The sequence below is a fragment of the Felis catus genome, chromosome D2, assembly GCF_018350175.1.
Source record: "Felis catus isolate Fca126 chromosome D2, F.catus_Fca126_mat1.0, whole genome shotgun sequence".
Taxonomy (NCBI): Eukaryota; Metazoa; Chordata; class Mammalia; order Carnivora; family Felidae; genus Felis; species Felis catus.
In genome coordinates this window covers 69,931,349-69,951,023 of record NC_058378.1, presented here as the reverse complement: position 1 = coordinate 69,951,023, position 19,675 = coordinate 69,931,349, and the positions used below count along the sequence as shown (strand labels likewise).

The window sequence follows — 19,675 nt, the reverse complement described above, 5'->3', positions numbered from 1 at the left end:
CTGTTTGATGTAGGTCTTTTGCTGTATATTTATGACCTCTTAGGAGCTAATCAAAAGGACAAAAATTCCTCTTTGCGCACGTTTCTTGCAAGATTTCGGCTCTGCTATAATACCAGAACGTAACAAGTTCGTCAAGAAAGCAGCCCTCCAGGGCCCTGAAAAGATTCATCTCTACGTCATTCTACCCACAAAGTGGATGCTTTCTTTTCCTTTACGGCCTATCTCCAGAAATCCCCTTATCCACTGCCTGCTCAATTCACGTGGTCTATACCCCACCCTCAGGAGTACCTGTGACAACTGCTTTCAAGCCAACTCAAACAGAGCCCCCAGAAAACTCACAGAGCGCCAGAGATGCTCCTTTCAGAGCAAAGACCTTCAAATTCAGAATCACATCTCAATGTTTCCTCGAAGTTCCAACTTAATTACGTGACTTCCTTGTTCTGAATTGGAGGTCGACCATCAGGCAGGTCAAACTGAGGGCAAAATGCGCCGGTGGGTTTTGGTGGCAACAGTAGACTCATTAATCCCAAAACGCTGTTTGCCTAGATTCTACTGGTAAACGAGATTGGAATATTCAGATTCTCAGAATTCAGTGTTGAACCATTACTGTAAAGCCTTAATTTTTTATTATCATCCCCTTATTGATTTTTCAACTGAGCTGAAAGGTGGAGACCGCCAGGAAGTAAAATCCTAACAGGTCTCCCTCTAGGAGAAAAGATTTGCCCGGAATGGACACAAACCTTACACCACAACCCCATACGATGAACTGCACCCCCAATTACAGGAACAAAAAACTCAGGGCTTTAACCTCCATTTACACCCAGCGTTCCCAATGGTTAGATTTACGGGCACTGGGGGCGAAAGTGCATAACCATGAATTTCTTGGCGGTTCACTGCCAACTTCCTCGCGTACTCCAGCCTTTCAACAAGCCAAGTCTCCAAGTCCAGTCCAGTCCACAAAAGGAAAGAAAGAAGAAAATGCGCAAACCGAAAAGAAAAGAACCCATTAAGGGGCTTTGTCAGCTCTTTCCGAAATAAAAGGAAGTTCAAGTCTTCTAAAAACATCCTCGGGGAAAGCCAACAATCTAGAAGCCACAGTAAAAAGCAAAATCATAAATTTTCACATTAAATCACAAAATTCCTGGGAATGCAAACTCCTGGGTAAAACTGGGAGACTAAGGTCATTACACATCCTGAGGAGTTTGAGGTGTGGGAAATACCAGTATTTAGCCCTGAAAGTTAATTCTCTGAAGTTCAATGTTTCTATTCACCTCATCAATATATATAAACCACCTACTACATGAAAAGCGGGGTCACCACTCACTAGCCGTTAAAAAAAAAATTAGATAGACAAAGCCTTCCAAATTCTCTTCCAAATATGCATAATATACGTATTTCAGAATAATAATCCTTAACTGCTTTCCGATAGAGAACTAAATACCCCCCCAAGATTATCAATTTAAATGTCACTTTCCCTCTTCTCTCTCTCTCTTTTCAATCATCGTTAGGCAAAAATAAAAAGCATTTCCTCGGCCTCCTTGGGAGGAGGCTTGGAAAAACCCAGAAGCGGACCTGGGAAGGAAACACAGAAGAGGAACCTCAAATTTCCTTTCTATTTTGGACTGTCAATAGCATTTAGGGAAAACACCTCCTTCATTTCTGCTTCATATGTTTTCCTTATTGGTTCATTTGCACAGCGCGGCTCTCCTAGCAGCACTCAGTACATCGTTTTGTCATTTCTGCCTCTCCCCGCCATTAGTGCAGGCTGCTGAGACGACACCCCAGCTGCCTCCCCAGAGCGGCCGCCAGCCCAGGCGCATCCCTTACCCCCAGGTGGTCCCCCCTTTGACTAATGTTCACCAACACTCATACATCATTCCCAAATTGGTCCAAATGAATTAAACACAGCTCTGCTTAACATTACGAGATTTAAATGGATTTTCTCTCTACAGGTCTGCCCCATAATTGGGTTTATCCATCTTGTTGAAGTACAGTTTACACTTGCTAACATCACGCCAATTCAAGCTACATTTTCTGCTCCAGTGGCAGGAGCAAGGCAGATTTGTCATCGGATCATAACAGGTAATTCAAACAACAATTAGTTTGATGACGGCCCGTATGTCAATGTCTGCTCCCCAGCAGCCGGGCTCACACCCGATGTGCTCTGTTCCTCAAGATGAATTGTCTTCACAATTCTTCAATTTCAATCGTCAACAATGCTTACCGAATCAACTTAGAAACTATTGACACAAGGCTCCCTTCCCTACAGGGCAGTCTCACCAAAGCCCGGGCGAAAAGAATCCCCCCAGGCCCTCTAGGCTACCGGCACAAACACATCCATTTTCAAGGGCTGGACAATTTCTGATTTTCAACCACCGAAGCTGTTTATTCTGGTGCCTCACCTCCTCCTCAAAATTCTGGGAGGCACAAGGTTTGGGAACAAAAAGGGATGAATTTGCTTGTGTCGATTCATCCACCCACAGGTAGGAAAACACTCGTCTAGGTTTCTGAAGTTGCCTGCAGGAATTAATGACAGTTGCCATAGCCTGAGAAAAATGGTATGATCCAATGGGAAACACTACTTGTCCTTTAAGGGGAAAGAAAAATGCTAATGTTGCTTTTATTTATTTTTTTTTTAATTTTTTTTTAATCTTTATTTATTTTTGAGAGAGTGAGAGAGAGACAGAGTGAGAGCCGGGAAGGGGCAGAGACAGAGGGAGACACAGAATCCGAAGCAGGCTCCAGGCTCTGAGCTGTCAGCACAGAGCCCGACGCAGGGCTCGAACCCACGAACCATGAGATCATGACCTGAGCCGAAGTCGGACACTTAACCGAGTCAGGCACCCAGGCGCCCCTAATATTGCTTTTAAAAACCAACTAACTTCCAAGCATTTTGAAACTCAGAAGACAATCATAAAAATGTTTTATGTATTTACATATACTTATACTTTACGTAACTTATATCATATACCATATATTACATACATTCAAATATAGAACAGTCCAACTGTGGTTAACCATGATTTGAGTGATGCCATAGTCATTAACACAGGGCGCAAATTCATGCAATGAAAGACGGCTGAGGTCAGGCTACGAGATACCAGGGAAAGTCAACGAAGGGGTTGAAGGTCTATCTCAAATTGTCTCACTGAGTACAAAAGATAATAAATACTGATATCATGTATATATGCACTATATATGATATGTATTATTAATCATGATATATATAATTGCCCATCATGTTTTGCAGGGACTGTTAAGAGAAAAATGTTAAACCCCGCCTCTAATACACAGCCACCCAACCCACTTACGTCCTCTGTTCCCCTTCTGCCCTCGGTGTGCATTATTTAAACCCACTCACACCCCAGGTTGTACGCCTACAATGTCGCACACGTTCCTGCAGGATGCTCTAGGGATACGAAGAAGAGGAAGGCACAATCTCCGAAGGGCTTACATTCTAGTCAGATGTTACAAGGACCAAGCAGAATTTTTAAGTGACATAAGAGAAACGCAAACGGCAAACAACCAGGAGTCATAAATCTTTGTTACCCAGCAAAGATAGTCCAGGTTATCAAATTTATCATGTGTGACGTTTCTGACAGGAAGTAAAAAACACACAATGCATGTCGGTAGAAGACTCCTTCTAAATCTGCAAACAGGTACCTCACGCAGTTCTCAGTGGTGAACAGAAACTTGCATTTACCGAGCTCTCATCTACCCGCCATTGTCTGGCCCACTTCTTACCTGCCTTGTATCTCCCCGTTCATCTCCCAACAACCTTCTGCCAACAGGTACTACCATTTATCCCCACTGCACGGGTCAGGAAACTGAGGCTTGGCCGACCGCACCCCAAACCCAGGTTGTGGGACTCCAGAAGCAGGAGCTGAACCTGCCCACCTCCTCTGGTACCTAGTCCCTTTCAAATGCAGAGGTACTGCTACTAAAACCTGGAGGGTTCCCAGCGGGGTGGGGAGGGGGGAATCTGGACCCCCAGGGGACATGTGGCAAAGTCTAGAGACATGTTTGTTAGGTGCTAGTGGCTTGAAGACATTAGAGGTCAGGGATGATGCTAAACACACACTGTGCAACGCACAGGACAGTCCCCGGTGAGACAAACATTTTCCAGCCCAAGTAGTCAATGGTGGTGCAGCTGAGAGATGCCACACTAAGCCACCCCATCTCATTCACCCCCTCTCCCCGCCAAAGACACACCCATTCCCAGTCCATGCCTAACGGATGGTGAATCTCGTATAACCAAGTGTTTTTCCAGATGCATCCCTTAAAAAACTGAAGTTCTGTGAAAATACTTGAGTATGTTTGATTCTAATGTTTCTTTTTAGAACATGTTAGAGACACAGAAACATACATATGCCTGCATTTAAGCTTCATATTTTTAAATTTCAGTGTATTACTCATCACATGTTAAACACACTGCCAGGCACTCAGGGATTTTGGTGGAACCTCCAGGAATAACGGTCTGCTGCCGTATCTGTTTAAGTGAAGACTGTGCTGAGATTTCAAGGTAAACCGTTAAAAAAAAAAAATCTGCAACCACTTATCTGTTCCATCAGGACTTGATACAATGGCACCAAACCAAATTCCAGAGACAAATTAAGTGGGAAGCTTGATAAGCCTGCGTATGTCAGCCACAACCCACTTGGAAATTTCTGTGTTCAGCTAAACAGCCCCATGATTCTCAGGGACTTTGTAAAAAGTAAGAATTATAAAGTGCAACCTCTAAAACAGAGTTACTAAGAACATACGACCAGCTGACTGCCACGTATCAGACGTCTACACTACCTGCTGACTGCCACAGATCAGACGTCTACACCACCTGCTATGGCCCCTAAAAGGCACACACGTGGCTGATGGAACAGCTGTGTCCATCCTTCCTGGTCGTCCTAAGCCAAGGACTACCAGGCCACCTCTCTGCAACCTTACCAGCCCGCTTACAAAGCACGCAGGCTGGGCCCCAAGTGCCGTAATGTGGTGGAGAATGAACACAACAAAGATCTCAACTCCTACAAACACACGGATACAATTAGAACAGATAGCAGTTTTAAAAAAGATATAAGTAAAAGCCTTAAAACAAGATTGTTTTCTTTTACCCAGTCAACTGAATACAGTTGCTATTGGTTTAAACAAGATAGTAACTTCTTGAAAGATAGAGCCAAGCTGGGCCCCTGGACTCCCAACTTGGCCCTGTTTCAACCAAATTATGGGAACCAATCACTTCTCTGCACCTCAGTTTCCTTGCCTTTCAAAACAGACTGCAGGGAGGCTGGCTGGCTCTGTCAGAAGAGCAAGCAACTCTTGATATCAGGGTTGTAAGTGCGAGCCCCACGTTGGGTGTAGAGATTACTTAAAAATAAAATCTTTAAAGGGCGCCTGGGTGACTCAGTTGGTTGAGCGCCCGACTCTTGATTTCGGCTCAGGTCATGATCCTCGGGTCATGGGATCGAGCCCTGCGTTGGGCTCCGTGCTGAGATTCTCTGTGTTTGAGATTCTCTCTCTCTCTCCCTCTGCCCCTGTCCCCAACGCGTGCCAGCGCGCTCTCTCTCTCTCTCTCTCTCTCTCAGGTAAAAAAATAAAAATAAAAATCTTTCAAAAAGAGAGAGAGACAGAGACAGAGGCTCTACTTTTGTGCCACCCGACAAGAGGGGCTTGGGGCCTGGCAGCATCAGGAAACCCGAGGAGTGTGTTAGAAATGCAGAACGTCAGGCCCTCCCTGCATCCAAATGTGCGTCTGTCTGACCTGGAAGCCTGAACAGAGCTGGACAGCCTCAGGGTTCCCCTGGCATGCTACAGCAGACTCCCACCTCCTCTCACTGTTCCTAACTCCGGGGACAATGACCATCACTGACTGCCTGTTAATGGAACATTCTCCAAACAGAGTCCTCTCCCATTGAACAGGCATCCTTTAGAACTCTGAGTGTAACCGGCCTCCTCTCCTCCAAGCAAACAGAGTCAAGCTAAACAAAATAAGCGAGCAAACAGAAGCCCTGATGACAGTTTTTCTGTAACAAGACTATATGCACGTTTCACCCAAAAAGTAGGTAAGGGGTACAGATTCCAGGATCCCTAGACCGGAGCTCCTCAACCCTGTGTGCACATTGAAATCACCTGGGAGGGGTGCCTGGGTGGCTCGGTCGGTCGGTCGAGCGTCCGACTCTTGATTTCGGCTCAGGTCATGATCTCAGGGTTCGAGCCCCGCACGGGGCTCTGTGCTGACAGCTCAGACCCTGGAGCCTGCGTGGGATCCTCTCCCTCTCTCTCTCTGCCCCTCCCCTGCCAGTGCCCTCTCATCCTCTCTCTCTCTCTCTCAGATAAATGAACTGTAAATAAATGAATCAACCAATCAATCAATGATAAAAATCACCTGGGAAGCTTTTTTGGAAGCAGGGATGCCCATACCCCACCCCCTAAAGATGCCAATTCAGGTGCGCTGCAGTGGAGCCTGGGGCCTGAGCACCGTTTACACCGCTCCCCCAGGGGCTGTGTGACGCACTGCCAGAGATGGGAACCACTGCCCTCGTCCAGCAGTTCTCAATGTGTCATTGCCAGAGAGGAGGCATCGAGATTACCCAAAAACCCATTAAAGCTGCAATGCCTGGGCCCACCCCAGACCCACAGAACCTAACACTCGGGGGGTAGGGCCACAGTCTGCATCTGACGAACCCCCCCGGTGATGCCTGCTCGCGTCTGTGAGACGCTGACCTGGTCCTAATGAATGGGATCTTTAAGGAGTAGAACCCAGGATTCCGTACTTTTGAGCAGTTCCTGGTTGATCCCTTTGTATACAGCCCGGAGAGGTGGTTGGTGGGCACTGAGTGAGGAAACCCCTGGACCCTTGAGCATTATTTTATGCAGACGGTAGTTAGCATAATGCTGTGTAGTACCATCTCTCTCCAGTCTGACTGCCGGGGTTGGAATCGTAATTCCTTGATCATGGGCAAAATATCTCTGGTAGCCGAGTCTCCGTTTCCTCATTTACAAAATGGGGATATAATGATGATAATACGAGTAACTACATCTTTCGGGTTCCCTTCTGTGTTGTTATGAAGAATCAATAAATAATTCATACACAGCACTTAACACCAGACCCAATGCTTCGGGAGAATTCAATAAGCATAAGCTGCTATTATTATCTGCTGTGGTTACTGCCTTTGACCCTGAAGACCAAGCACTTTACGGTCCAAGCTACTCTTTCATAAACAAAGAAACGCCCCTTCTTGAGGCTTGCAAAAGTATCTGGCTCTCTTCATAGAACCATGGAGAAGGAAAGGCCTCAAAAGCTCAGCGGAACCCACAGGCAAACTCTAGCTTCTCACTCAAAATCAGACAAAGTTATCCCAACTGAGTACTTGGCCAGCCCTCAAGTACTCAAGTGGGCACTGAGCAGCCAATAAGCGATCAACTGATTGACTTCAAAAGACTCTGGGGCGGCACTGCTCAAACTTCAGTAGGCTGAAACTCAGAGCCCTGCTTAAAAATGCAACTCCCAGGTCGTATCGAAAACCTGCTCCATCGGACCAAGGGAAAAGGGGTGCTTACAAATCAGGACATGAGACAGCACTAGAATTGAAGCTCCATGAGAACACGCTGGTTTTGTCCATTCTGTCCGCGGATGAAGTCTGCAAGGGCCTGGCACACGCAAGATATGCAATAAATACTTTTGAACGAATGAAGGAACAGTCTGAGGTACGGACTTCAATCAGCCAGTCAGGCAGAAACTCAGCCCGGCAGCAAGTGAATGAACCTTTGAAGGAGCTGACTGGCAAACGAGTCTGGTGAAACGACACGAGTCTCTGTCACGGCCCCGTCCACGTGCAAGCACAACGCACACACTGCATCCTTTGTGGAAAGGGGACGTGAAATCTCCCAGCCAGGTGTGGGCGCTGGGACGGAGGGAAAATTGAGGAAGTGACTATACCAAGGACGGAAGTTAGCCCAGATCTGCTCCTGAAGCAAGAAAGCAAATCCTCGTGAGAACTGAAAGGGCCACAGAACCTGTGGCACGAGGAGGGGTGGCCCAGAACACAAGAGACCACCATCAGATACAGGACTTGGGTTGGCCCTTGCCAACATCCCAGCCAGATCCACTGGTACCAACCTCTGGCCATTCTTACCACGGAGGCCAAGGGTCTACCTGGGCAAAGAGATGGACCGCGACTCACAGCATCATTTTAAGACACGGCTGAGACTAAACACCAAGTTCCCATCCAGGAATAAGGGGCCAATACGGCACCAGGACACTCTCCAGTTTCTACCCTTCCCTCCTTGACCTCAGAAAGCACGCAGGCCCTGGGGGAGGGTCCTCGGGGCCTTACTGAGTCACGGCAGATGAGTTCGAAGACCAAAAAGAAGGAACATGCTTTGGTAAAGCTCAGATGGGAACGTGCAAGCCTGAGGACAGAAGGCAAAGTAACAACACTTGAAAGTCTCCACCGCTCAGCTGTGTAAACAAATAAAATGGTCCATTTCTTCTGGAGCCTCTCCTGGTTGTCTTTGCGCACACACGCAAGCGTGTGCATACACACACACACACACACACACACACACACACACACACCACTTCACATCTTAAAAGAAAAACAACCAAGAAAGGTCTACACAGTTTGTTTTTGCTGTGTGTGGAGTTATTTTTTCCTAAATCACATCTGACTTGGTGTGAAAACATCAACCTTTGGCCAAAATACTCTTAAAACAAAGGCTTAATTGGTTCTGAAATAGCCCTTCTGAAAACCAAGGGAAATCTCTTCTGTGGGTCTTGACCTTGATTACAACACTGCTCTTGGGGCTGGAATAATGACGCGTGGGGGAGTCCAGGAAGAGCTGTCTTCAGGGAGGCAACAGGGATGCCTACACATTCATCCACAGTCACCTGCAGGGCGGCTCTCTGGAAGGCACCGGGAGTGTGCGGGTCCACCTCTGCACTCAGCCTGCAAAATCTTCCCAGGTTAAGGGAGACGGTGGGAGGAGTTCCTAGGAACTGGGGCCAAAAGCCAAACCGGCCTCTGAGCACACCTAGCTCATTTTACTGCTCCCCTATGTATCACTCACACACATACAACCACTGAGCCAGCGCACTTCAGGGACGACACTTGAAATCCAGTGTTCACAGCTCTCTCAAAAGATCAATGCAAAGCTAAACACACGTATTATCCTGTGTCTCTCCAAGGCCACTCTTGGATATGAAGAACAGAAACGGACACACATATTCCTCCAAAAGATGTGGGTGAGAATGTTACTAGGACCTTATTCACAGTAGCAGAAAATGCGAGGCAATCCAAAACTCCAGGAACATAGAAAGGATGTGCACAATGTGTCATAGTCCTACGGAGAATACTGATGGCAATAAAAAAGAGCAAACTAGCGCCACATACAATGACAGGAATAAAAGTCAGATATAATGCTGAGTGGGGTCAGACAGGAGACAATCCATTCTGTACAATCCCATCCCTATGAAGCTAAAAACCAGGCAAAACTCGGGGTGCCTGGGTGGCTCAGTCGGTTGAGCATCCGACTTCAGCTCAGGTCATGATCTCGCGGTCTGTGAGTTCGAGCCCCGCGTCGGGCTCTGTGCTGACAGCTCAGAGCCTGGAGCCTGCTTTGGATTTTGTGTCTCCCTCTCTCTCTGCCCCTCCCCACTCACGCTCTGTCTTCTCTGTCTCAGAAATAAACATTAAAAAAAATTTTTTTTTTAATAACAGGCAAAACTAATCCATGGAGATAGATAAAATTATTCCATGTGAGAATTGGCGGGGGCAGGGTGGGGAGGGTGGAGGGTTGGAAGCCAGATGACTGGGAGGTGAAGGGCATACGCAAGACATCTGGGGGGTTGGTAATATTCTCTCAGGGGCCAGCAAACCACAGTCTGTGGGCCAAATCCAGCCACTGTCAACTCTTATAAATAAAGTTTTATTGGGACAAGGCCACATCTATTCTTTTAGGTATTATTTTTAGCTCCTTTTGCATCACGGTGGCACAGTTGAGTAGCTGCCACAGAGATTATAGGGCCTGCGAAGAGTAAAATGTTTACTATTTAGCCCTTTACAGAAAAAACGTTCCAACTCCATTCTACGTATTGGTCAGGGTGATGGTTTCGTGGATGTTCACATGTGTAAAAGTTGGTCCACCTCTCCACTAAAGACATATTTATCTCATACTTCAATGAAACTTTTTAAAAGTCAGCAGAGCTAAATAACTACATCTTGCTTTTAAAAGGTCTGTTAAGTGTCATTCCAGTTATATCGGTGTTAACCACGTAGGGAGAATCCGGCCATTTGTGTGATGCTGGTCTTTTCAACACCGAGAGGGGTCGGGAGGTTGTCAAAAGCGGGGAAGATCCCAACACAGCAACTGATACCGTGCCCAAACTTTTTCAAAAGAACACGAGGCGGCTATAGGAATCAGCTGGAGGCCATTCATGTCGACGGTGAACTTGGCCGAGTCCTGAGATCACAGGAGGGCTGGGAAGGGCAAGGGGCATGGATCTCATGGGTTGCAAGGTGTCCCCCTACTTGAGGTTATTTTGGGAACCAGCTCAGGAAAGCAACAAGCTCAGCTCATATTGAAATGCAGGATTTATTAAGGTGAAGCAGTTTTACGTTTCCAGGGAAAGAAAATTCTGCCCCAACAATCACACCCCACTTAAGCCTTGTGCTGGAGAACGCCGCGAAGGGAAAATGTCAGCTGTACTGCCCCCCAAAACACTACCGTCCTCGTCTCAAACTAAAATTACAGCTAGATGCCATTTGGCTTGGCCTCGTCCTGGTCTAGCAGAGGTTGGGGGAGAATGAACTCTGAAAGCATGCCGGTGCTGGGTCTCTAATAAAATGTCTCTCTGTTTGCCCACATGGGCATCCAGCCTTAGCAAACAGAAGCAGGGGAGAACAATACTACCTGTTCATGGAGGAATGGTAATGGTTTCAGTCCCCCGAACAATGAGGTCTGTAATTTACTCCATCTTCCTCCTGAGAAAGAGCTTCACATGGCCTGCACCGTGCCAGGTGGTTTGGAGAAAGTCAAACTGCTCGGTCTCACAAGGGACGCTTCAGCAACGGGTGTAAAGACACAACAGCTGGTCTGGTCTCGGCTGGTCTCCCAGTGACATGGCCCCAGCCAGCCTTTCCACACCGAGATAGGGATCACTATGCTATTCAACCTCACCGATTCCCACACCCCGGGCAACAGGATTCTCCAGCACTCCACCAGATGTAGTAGGCCTCAGGACATTTGTCTGTTCCTCTATCCATTCATCAAGACCTAGGGTTTGGGCCTGTTCCCTCTCCTAGCCCTGAGACGAAACCAGTTTCAGGGGGCAAGACTCAATGTGCCAACATCAAGAAGCAGAAGGCCCAGCAGGAAGTGTGCCGGGAAGAACGAGTGCGGCATCCAGCTAGAGACATCAGTCTGGAAAATACGTGGGGATGGAGGGCAGTGAAACCACCTTCCCCTGAAATACACAGAGGGATCAGATCGGCAGCACACGGCAGGAGCAAACAAAATATTTTCCCAATACGCTCCTGTCGCCCTGAAACAAGCACAAATACGTGAGGGAATCCACCAAATAAAAATGTCTGCAGAACTGTACTTTTTTCACTGGTGGAAGAATCCACAGTGTCGCTGGGGCCCATGGCTGCCTGAAAGCCTTATCCAGGAAGCTGCAGATTTGAAACGGGAGAGCTACAAAAATGGACTATGGCCGTGGTTTGGTGAGACCACAGACGGACACACAAGTTATCTGCAACGGAACAACATAAATTATTTCACCAACCGACATCCACTTCCGGGAAGAGGAGACCCAGAACCAGACTTCACCATCACCACAACAGGCTTCAAAAGCCTCTCTCCAGAGGGTTAAACCGGAACACTCCAGAAGTTTCGGCAGCATTAGTTACACCATGAGTAACATCCATCCTGGCAGAGCCAGGCAAGGCAGACAGACGAAAATCGTATTAGTCTGCTCTCCCTCCACTACTGCATTCTGCTGGCACCAGTTCAGCTCCGAGTCTATATTAGTCTGTGATCTGTTTAGCCTTTGGATTTAAGAGAATGGAAGCACTACATGAGCAGGAAACCGGACACTCATCAGAAGCTGGGCTCTGTCACCTCTCCCTCCCAGCACTTTTAAGGACATACATCAACAGGTCCAAGAGAAATCAACATTTCAGGACAATCGGGTCGAAAGTGATATTCTTAGCACCCCTTAGCGTCATCTGGATGCGCCGGAAACAACCCTCCGGCTGTCAGTAGCCCCCTCCCCCTCCCCTCCCCCCACCATTCTTCCAGGTCGGCCACCTCGTTTTGCTCTCAAATGAAGATCTTCCCTAAGCCAAAAACAATAGCCAAGCTGGGGTCTTGTGTGCCCATTACGCCTGATCAAGAAACTAAACACAAAACACAGGCTCCTCTTTCTTTCCATATTCTTTACATCGTTTTGGCAGCATTTCTGCTCTTGTTTCTTTGCTTCCCACCTCCCCGAGTCAATCAACTACCACCAGCACCATCACCACCTTCACCATCGTCACCACCACCACCATCGTCATCATCACCAACCATCATCCCCATCATCATCATCACCACTATCACCATCATCATCATCATCATCATCATCACCATCTAGATCGGGGGAAGGGGCAGAGAATAAAAGACACAAGAGACCTACTTATTGACAATTCAAGCTTCAGGATCTCTTGCATTTTCCTACCTGAATTGCAATCTGGTGTTCAATCGTTTTGTACGCAGAGTAATGTGTGCTCCCGGACTGAAAATGGAGCTGTAGAAAGAAACCAAATCAAAGCGTTCTGCTTATGTCACAAACTACAAGAAAACATCTTAAGCAGTTTATGAATAGCAGACAAACCTTCCTAGATTGAACTGCAGCCTTGGCATTCAATCAAGACCTGTGTATTTTTATTTGTTGCTATGGATAAGATAATCATCATAATCTAAGGTAAAGTTAAAAAAAAAAAAAAGCGTCTATTCAATAAGCAAAAAGGGAGGGGGGGGAGGGGGCCAAGAGTGAGAATCATTGACATGAAAAGGAAAGACGGACGCCCATTAAAACATGAAGGAAGCCAGTGTGCTGAGCAGGACGCTGCAGAAGAATTAACTGTGTGCTGCAAAAAGCCACGAGAATTGCGACACGTAGGTGTGAGGACAGGCAGTGAGAAAGGGTTCTGAGAAGCCACGAGACTGCAACAGGTACAAGACCCCCACTGTTCTGACAACTGGGCTCTTGCTCCTAAACACAATTCTATTTTGGGGAAAACAAATGTGTCAGGCAGAATTCAGGGGCCACCGATGCCTTATGCATTCTTCTGCAATGACTAAGCGATCCGTCCCAGAACGTCCCTATAGCCTGCACTCTAGGAATCCACACTTCCCCATAGAGGGAGCCAACCATTGCCAAAGAGCCACCAAGTTTTCTAAGGACGGCCTGTTCACTGGCCCCTGGGTGAATGCCCGTCCCTGGCTCCCTCAGATTCTCCACAACCGGGTGGGGGGCGGGACGACGAAGTCTCTCTCTCAGGCCTTCCCCTCTGAAGCCCTACAGAGCCCCCATCAAAGAAGTGGGTGTCCCCAAACAAAAAGGAATATGGAGATGCCTCACCAAAGTCTCCTTTCCCCAAATAAGGCTTGTTAGTAGTGGGATCCTCCCGAGCAGGAAAACAAACACTACCTGATTCATTTTATAAACAATACAACAGTCACTAAAGGATCTCAACAGTATCTGGAAATGCATTTTAATTTGCAACATATGAACAAATGAGGAGGAATTAGTCGGTCCTGGGGAATCGCTGCTCATTCACCTCACAGCAAAAGGCAGCAGGGGCTCGCACTTCCAAACCACGGCTATTACTGCTACTATACTGTTGCTGTTACCAGAACACTTCCATAGTACTAGAACAAAGTGTAACCTAGCTTGCCAGTGAGTTTTAGATCCAATGATTTTGTTCACACAGTTCAGGACTGTTCAAAATCAGTCCGCCCAGTTTTTGCGGGGCGGGGGGGCGGGGCGAGAAAAAAAAAGACAAAAAGAAAGGAAAGAAGAAGAAAAATGAAATTCACATAAGAACTTTTGAACCAACACAACACAGAAGCGATCAAATTTTTAAAATAGTCTGAATTTATACTGCTCATGAGATAAGGCTGGAAGTCCCCATTTTAGCATCCAATGGGCTCCTCTGAGATCATTGTAACTGCTCCAAAGAAACAATCAAAAACACCGCCTATAAGTATTAGGAGACTGCTTGCCCCAAAACATAATACTAATCAAGGTGAAAAGAGGCCACAATAAAGATGAAGCCAGGAATGAATATATATGCAGTCCTTTACCTGTCAAAGCAGAACGATGCACCACACTCCCTAAAACAACTAAAGACGAACACTGAGCAACTGACCGTAAGCCCATCCCCACACAGCCCAACCCCCCCCCACACACACGCTCTGAAGCAGTTCATCTAAGTGAATTGCAGAAAAAGAAAGATGAATTTGCACCCTTTGAGCCCCACGCCCCCGCCCTTCCTATGAAAACTGCCAGCCAGTAATCGGAGATTTGCACTAATTTCTGTGACAATTCCCCATCACTTTCAAACAACTTTTGTGCTAGGGCCAGCTTTCTCTGCCAGGTTGGAATGCTTGGCTGGAGAGCAGCTCTTGTCTGAGGGGTGGGGGGGTGGGGGGTGGGGGGTTCCGCTTCTAAGTCGAGAGGCAACAGTAACAACTCATCCCCCTTTTCAGCAGGGTTTTATTCTCCTCTTTTCCAACTGCCTGATTCAGAGCTTAATGGAAACTTGTCCAAGCTTTTCTTCCCACAAACCCTGTGGAGCCCTAGGCAATCTGTACTCAGGGTAACCACAGGAATCTCAGATTGTCAATTAAAATTGAATGGACACCTGATAACTATATGTCGTGGAAACCAAATTTCATATAATCACAGGCTTGTGAATAAATTAATGAAACTGTGGCTAATCCAAATTCAATTTTCACTTGTCCGGTTCCATTCTTAATCCTTGCGTCCAATCACCACCCAAACAACACAATCCCAGAGAGAACGCTGCAATTAAAACAGGAAAAATGCAACTGCAAGGTCCTTAAGAATGTAGTTGGACAAAGTTAATTTCACACACACACACACACACACACACACACACACACACACACACACACACACCATTTTAACACCCCCAAGCAATGTAACTTCCCTCCTCAGGTGTCCAGACAAACCGAATAACCCAGACCAGCTCATAAATACACACAGCACAAGCTCCAATCAGATCTTTACTCCCAGCCAGTAACCACTGCGTTGGAGAGATATGGAGCTAAACTTCCGCCAGCTACAGTGACACAGACTTACAATTTTCTTGTTGCTCCTTTGGGTTTCCACCCCCTCTTCTACCAAATGCTGTTTTCTTAAACATAACACTTTAAACTGCTTTTTGCTTCCCTGTAAAACACAAAGATGCCTTGTTCCTTATAGTCCAGCTTTTTAAGACAAAGACAAAATACAAGGACCCAGTAAAAACTTGGCTTTCTAGACTGGAACAAGAATTTACTTCTCTCTCTGTAAAAAATCTATTAAGAAAGGAAAGAACAAGAGAGGGTGGCCTTTTTCTTTTTCGAATCGATGAGGGGAGGTTCAGAGATCCATCTAAGGATCAGCCATCTAAGGCCCATCTGAGTTTAGGAACCTCTACCCCTGGGGCTGCCCTGCTCTTGGTCACCTGCAGCACTCCGCAGCGTCACTTCCTCGGCCAGCAGGTGCGGTTTATACATTGGGCATGCAGTGCATCCTCAACATGGTGCTTCCCTGGGGCATCCTGGGGCTTCACCAGATGAGAACTCCAGGGGACCTTTCCTTCAATTCCTTCCCATGAAACCCTCAACAAAATAAACCTTCCCTTCCTGTGTGCTTGTTTACAATGGCCAAGCCCACCCACCCATGCTAACACCCCCAGATGATCTGGCCCTCACTTGTCCAGAGGAAGAACCATAAAGAGGCGGCTGTGCCCGGCACAGGATTGCACAATTCCCCGGCAATTAAAAAACCAACAATTTACAATTAACTGCTTCCCTTATGATGATCATATCGTGATGGCTCTTGGTTTATTTCTAATCACTACCACTGGCCCTCAATTTGCTGTTTCAGATATAAGACATCAGAGACACCAGAGACGAGAGAAAAAGGAAAACCACGTTTTCATCCACAGACATCTCCTCCTCAAAGGGGACCCTGTGTTGGTTTCTCCCACACTAAGTGAACTTCCAGTGTTCAGAAGATTAATTTTTTATACCTATTCATTCCACTAAATTGGTAAGAGGTGGAGCATTCGTTTTATTGTCACCTGGCTTTCTCTTTTATTAAAACAAACAAACAATAATCCAATCCAGATTCATTCCCTAAAAAGTTTTGGTTTTGGGGACCTGGGGTCCACCTTCTACCCTATAGCCACTACCATGAGGCACTTGAAGTTTAATTTCCGTGTCATTAACTTAAAAGACAGATATTTTTGGGGCGCCTGGTTGGCTCAGTGGGTTAAGCGTCCGACTTCAGCTCAGGTCATGATCTCACGGTTTGTGAGTTCGAGCCCCGCGTCGGGCTCTGTGCTGACAGCTCAGAGCCTGGAGCCTGCTTCAGATTCTGTGTCTCCCTCTCTCTCGGCCCCTCCCCTGCTCACGTTCTGTCTGTCTCTCTCAAAAAGAAATAAACATTACAAAAAAAAAAAAGAGAGAGAGAGAATATTTTTGTCGTTAGTAGGTCTAAGGCATTTTCTTCGGTCATCAGGCACCGTTAGGGACAGAGACAGCAGCCCTGTGCTGCGAACCTCTTACATTTAATGGGAAATACAATCCTGATCAGGACTCTGGGCTACCCTGCCTGCCCTTTTAAAAAGTGCCAAGGGGACCTCTACCTTCCATAGGGAAGGCAAAAGCAGCACTGACTGGTAGGTGTGCCGGTTTAAACATCCCTCGCCAGACCTAGACACCGAACATTTGTACCATCCTAAAAACAACAACTTAACAAAGGCATCCCCTTTTCACTTCCTGGCATTCTGCTTCAGAAATTCTGCCGCAGCAAAACGCATGCCTTCAGACACCAGAACAATCTCTCCTACTGTCTCGATGTTCCATCCAATGTCTATTTACCCTCATTAATTTTTCTTTTCTTTTCCTCAACCTGAAACCATCAGCTATGAGTCAGAGAATGATCATTAACTTTTACAGCTTCCATACACATCCACCTACTCACATTTGGGGAAAGAAGACTTGCAACATTGCCTGAGACCAAAATCCTCCATGAAAGAAAAGGGAAGAAAAAAAAAAATCACTTCAAGAAAGTTATAGCTGTAGGTCTATGGGGGTTTGGGGGGGGTGGGGGGGTGGGGTTACATTCATTGTTTTTCCACTCGGTGCCGCAAATCTGGAGCAAAAAAAAGAAAAGTTGAACTTGGTTATGGTGATAGGGATTTCTGGGTTGATTTCTGAAGAAAAACGAGATGATTTTCTTTAAACATCAAAACATAATTAAAGTTCTTAAACTGTGTGTGGGGGGGGGGGGGAATGAAGTGAATCAAATTTCCTGCTCTTGTACAAAACACATTTCTGGCATAGAAAAACACGTGGGCTAAGGGGCTGAGACATGCTCCTAACACAGCATTTTTCATTAAAAGTTGCTACATTAACACTCTTAAAATGATGCCCTATCATTACTCCACTTAGCAGTCACAGCTCTGCAACTCATAACGAATTAATTTGCATTAATGTGGGTTTCCTGTGTCCTTCCCTGGGTATGCCATTGTGATTCCGGCTTAATAAAACTGACAGGACAGTAACATAGTGCCTTTTATTCCACTTTCCAAAACAAACCAACCCACCCGAAGACCCACACAAATCCTCTCGATTTTTTTTAAGCATTTTGCTAATATATTTAGTACATCATAATTGGCCCAGCACACAGGAACCTAGTTATCTTCTCAGTAAATATTTATAGCGTCATTCTTTCCCATTCATTCTGCATTTTCTTGGAGAATCTCACTGTAGCCTACATCTGCAATTCATTGACTTTACAATTTACCACATGTTGGGATGGGAGAGGTCCTAGCTCCATTTGAATCACTACACAAATATGCAAGTGATTTATCGGTTTCAAACTGAAGGCTACAAGAGAAGGACTCCACTTTCCCTGAACATTACTTCTTCTGGCAGACCATGAACAATTACAGTTCGTACTAATTAAGCTCTGTAAATGTGCTGTGCCCTGCTAATGCCTACCAGGCCTCAAATTTATTTTCATGATGCCAAACTTTAGCGAGCAATTTTAACTCCTTCAGAGCTGATCCCACTAATAATAATAGCCATTCCTGCCCCTATAAACAGAACTGTTTGGGGCTACTTCATGGCCAAAAAAAAAAAAAAAAAAGAGAGAGAGAGAGAAACAGACAGAGAGAGAGAGAGAGAGAAGACAGAAGAAGAAAGAAAAGAATAAAATATAACGGGCTGAATTACCAGCCCGAAATCAGATGTGCCTAAGGAAGAAAAACCTATCCTGGGAAAACGAAGAACACCACGGCTGATAACCCGTTCATAGATCCCACATCCCCATCTTTGTAATGAGCTGTTAAGGGATTCATATCTGTCCCTGAGGGCTAGTAAGTTTCTGCATTCCATTGATTAGAAAATAAAACCTTTCAGCCGCGGTCTTTAAGTTTGGGTTGGATGGAGGGAAGGATCCCGCCAGAAATGACAGGGCCATCAGTCCCCCTCAACACACATACCTTACCCACACACCTCAGGATCACACTCTCCCTTCACCATGTGGTCCCTCTGTAACACACCAGAACCGCCCACTTTTTAAAAACTAAAAATTAACATCAACAGGATAATTGGCCTTCTCTCTCTCATCAGGCTGTCGACCACAGAATGCCCCTCCCCTAGACCCTCACGCAAATAACTGATATGAAACATATCTGTTGCTGGATAGAGCGTTTTAGGTGAGGAGTGGATTGAAACCACTCTACGCTGAGCAAAGCAATAGTTTTTAACAGCACCTCCCCCTGGTACTCCCACCTCTCATAAGAGACTTCCAATCCCCAATTTCAGACAAGCCATTCCCCCAAGCCCCAATTTTTGTCCCATCTTCTTATATTTTTTCCAATCTTTCTTAATCAGACATTTATTCTGGCTACCTCTCTGTGTTTCCTTCCCCAGATAACTATGCACTTTTACCAAATGAGAGGCCTTCCCATCCCCAATGTAAACCTGGAATTTTTTTCCCTCATCCATTAAATTCCTTTAATCAACTCTCCTCACTCACCTAACTTTTTTTTTTTAAACCCTCACATTAACTAGTGCACTCTGCAACGTGTGTATTTTCCCTTCCAACTCAGTGGAACATCATATAAATTAAAGAGCAGTCTCTCGTATCAGGTTTCTTTAAGTATTCTGGGAAATATGCACAATATAGGCAACACGATCCAAAAAAAAAAAAAAAAAGAAAGAAAGAAAAGGAAAGGAAAGGAAAGGAAAGGAAAGAAAGGAAAGGAAAGGAAAGGAAAGGAAAGGAAAGGAAAGGAAAGGAAAGGAAAGGAAAGGAAAGGAAAGGAAAGGAAAGGAAAGGAAGGGAAAGGAAGGGAAAGGAAGGGAAAAGAGAGCAAGAAAAGGAAAAAAA

The 19,675-nt window shown here is 46.0% G+C and overlaps 1 protein-coding gene across 38 annotated transcripts in view; it reads right to left on the bottom strand.

The window, feature by feature from the left end:
- The window catches only part of TCF7L2 (transcription factor 7 like 2), a 206,737-nt gene that overhangs the window by 180,054 nt on the left and 7,008 nt on the right, over positions 1-19,675 (bottom strand). For 25 of the 38 annotated variants that reach the window (XM_023240928.2, XM_045040684.1, XM_023240925.2 and 22 more), the window contains exon 4: positions 12,713-12,781. The exons of the other annotated variants lie outside the window; for them this stretch is intronic. In XM_023240928.2, coding sequence (XP_023096696.1) covers positions 12,713-12,781 — 69 coding nt within the window. The remainder of the gene's footprint in view (positions 1-12,712; positions 12,782-19,675) is intronic. 38 annotated transcript variants of the gene reach the window in all.